Below are 2500 nucleotides of genomic sequence, written 5' to 3' on the forward strand. Positions count from 1 at the left end.
TACGTACATGATCATATGTTCAAACTGCTGAAAATGGAAAATTCTCTTTCCACGCACACAGTGGTAAAACAAATATAAATCGGATGTTCGTTTCATTGCGTGTACATACTAACTCAAGTTACTTCTGTGTGTCTCAAATAAGGTTATCTGGTAAAGACACCAAACGCAATTTGTTTAGGTTAGCCAAAGGTAACGTAAACATCGCTTTTCAAAATGAATTCTATATGATTACAACAAACGCCTTTGTGCCAATCTGTCGACAAACCTAATGGCGTTTTAGGCATCTGTAAGCTGCCGATGGCCATGAACTGAAGCTGTCTACACACTACGCAAGTCACAGCATCATTGTTTGGTCGTTTAAATAGTGTTGATTGCTTAGTTTCGTCAATGTACGCCTTTTGTCTTTTCTTTCGAAATTCTTCTCGTGAGAATTACCCAAAAATATCTAATGACCCTTCGAGTTTGCGGTAAATGCCAATTATCTGCAAAGAACAATACTTCTGAATTTACTTGACACTTCAACCGAAACTCTCTCTGTTTCGAAATCGTAACATTTAGAAAAAGAAACCACAACATTAAAGATACAAGGAAACGAGAAATCTAACCTCCAAGATGCTCGTCGACGCGAAACGCACTCTCTTCTTCTTTGTTGACATCATCGTCATCGCCATCATCATCATCAACATCTACACCAACTCATCCAACACTATGCAGTGCCACCAATGTGCGTAATGGTTTCCCGTGCACTATCGACAGCTCATCAGTCACAAGACACGGTGATAAGTCACTCAGCGCAGTCGGACAATAGCGAGGACTATTAATAACACAGCTCTTGTCTTCACAATATAGTCTCCCTTTTAGTCTGGCACTCCCATCACAAAGTCACTCAACTCTGTCGCAAGAACGCTAAATCTGTCTATATAACACTCAGCTTGCCTCCCTTGCCAGTTTTCGGCGACTCCGAATCCGATTGAGTTGATTCCATGTGAATGCACGTTGAGGGTCGGCGTGGGAACACAGAGGTGTTTTTAATGATGCTGTTATGACATGTGCTCAAAAGCAACACGGATGAAACTACGTCATTGTTGTCGAGGTCATCCCAAAACCCTTGCCGGATACAATCAATCCCCACTTACAAGTAACAACAAAATAACAAAAATAACCTGCATGATAGCGTACTATCATATCAGCTCTTGCCTGTCAAAAAGACTTATCTTCACCAGGATCGAGAAACCCAAACAATGTTTTCTTTCAGAATTTTCCAGCGTTTTCCTAAAAAAAGCTTCTCGTTATTTCGTCATTACATATTTACAAGAAACTGATTGGATGGTGCATCTGAAGTCTTTGATCTGAATCCATCGTGTAATACTTCAAAATGAGGTTATTCCTAAAAATATGGGGATTTCCAATCTAGGTGCTGGGAAATCAGTTGGGAAGCGTAGTTTTTGTGTGGACTACATATATTTAATTATAGCGAGTGCTGCTTAGCTATAAATTTGCGTTTCATTTCATCGTATTCCTTCCTACTTTACGTGCATTGGGATTTTCTTCTATTAGCACAACCATTGGCTGTAGTTAGCCTATTCATTGCAAAAAATACACTAGAAAGATTTGGTGCAACGTAACAAGCTATCAAGCATAATAAATATTCAGGTCATTAGACTTCATGATTCCCCTTGACTGGTGGGATACTTATGCGTGGTTATCAAGTGTTCATCCATATAAGTAGACCAAAGTGTGACAGTGCAAAACACTGAATGGTTATGCTCAGTCAGGAGTGTATGAATGTAAGCTGTAGACGCAAGTAGCTCTCTGTCTGTCTGTCTGTCTGTCCGTCTCTCTGTCTCTGTCTCTCTCTGTCTCTCTCTCTCTCTCTCAGTCTCTCTCTCTCTCTCTCTCTTTCTCTCTCTCTCTCTCTCTCTTTTTTTTGCATTATAATATCTAATGGCAATATAATTTAGGAACCTGTTACTTTCTAATACATGTACCTTTTTCAGAAGGTACATGACTGGGCGCAAAGTGGAACGAACAGACGGACAGAGGAAGTAAAATCATTTGTTAAAACATGTCGGATAAGGGCAAGACGTGGAGAATTCTTTGTTTTTAATGAACTCCGATCTATGTGAAATTAATTCAATTTTGACAATGATGGAACAGGTACATTAATAGGTAGACATGCGCCTTGAGTCGCCTTGTGTGGTGAGATACGTGCGCGATATAAATCCTCGTAAATAAATAAGATAAAATAAAAAATACTCAAGGGAACATACATCCTACAAGAAGCCAACTTTACAACCATTCAGCAAAACGATCTTACAAGACCACTGGGTTCTAACAAGAAACAAAAAAAATCCAGAAGTAGTAAACAACTGCCAAGTGTTTTCACGCGTTCAATGTTAAGTGCCACAACCGCAAGCATTGTGCAACGAAAGTATTTCACTTCCTAAACGCAAGTATGTTAGTTGCTACATAACACTTCCTTGCTTAACTCTGACTAAGC

The 2500-nt window shown here is 39.5% G+C and overlaps 1 protein-coding gene across 2 annotated transcripts in view; it reads right to left on the reverse strand.

Moving 5' to 3' along the window:
- Positions 1-2500, reverse strand: part of LOC138958726 (tensin-3-like) — a 321810-nt gene that overhangs the window by 309792 nt on the left and 9518 nt on the right. The window contains exon 1 of one of the 2 annotated variants that reach the window (XM_070329990.1): positions 606-686. The exons of the other annotated variant lie outside the window; for it this stretch is intronic. Within the exon in view, the coding sequence (XP_070186091.1) occupies positions 606-686 (81 nt within the window). Of the gene's footprint in view, positions 1-605; positions 687-2500 lie in introns of those variants that run through there. 2 annotated transcript variants of the gene reach the window in all.

The sequence above is a fragment of the Littorina saxatilis genome, linkage group LG2 (assembly GCF_037325665.1).
Source record: "Littorina saxatilis isolate snail1 linkage group LG2, US_GU_Lsax_2.0, whole genome shotgun sequence".
In the NCBI taxonomy this organism is placed as follows: domain Eukaryota; kingdom Metazoa; phylum Mollusca; class Gastropoda; order Littorinimorpha; family Littorinidae; genus Littorina; species Littorina saxatilis.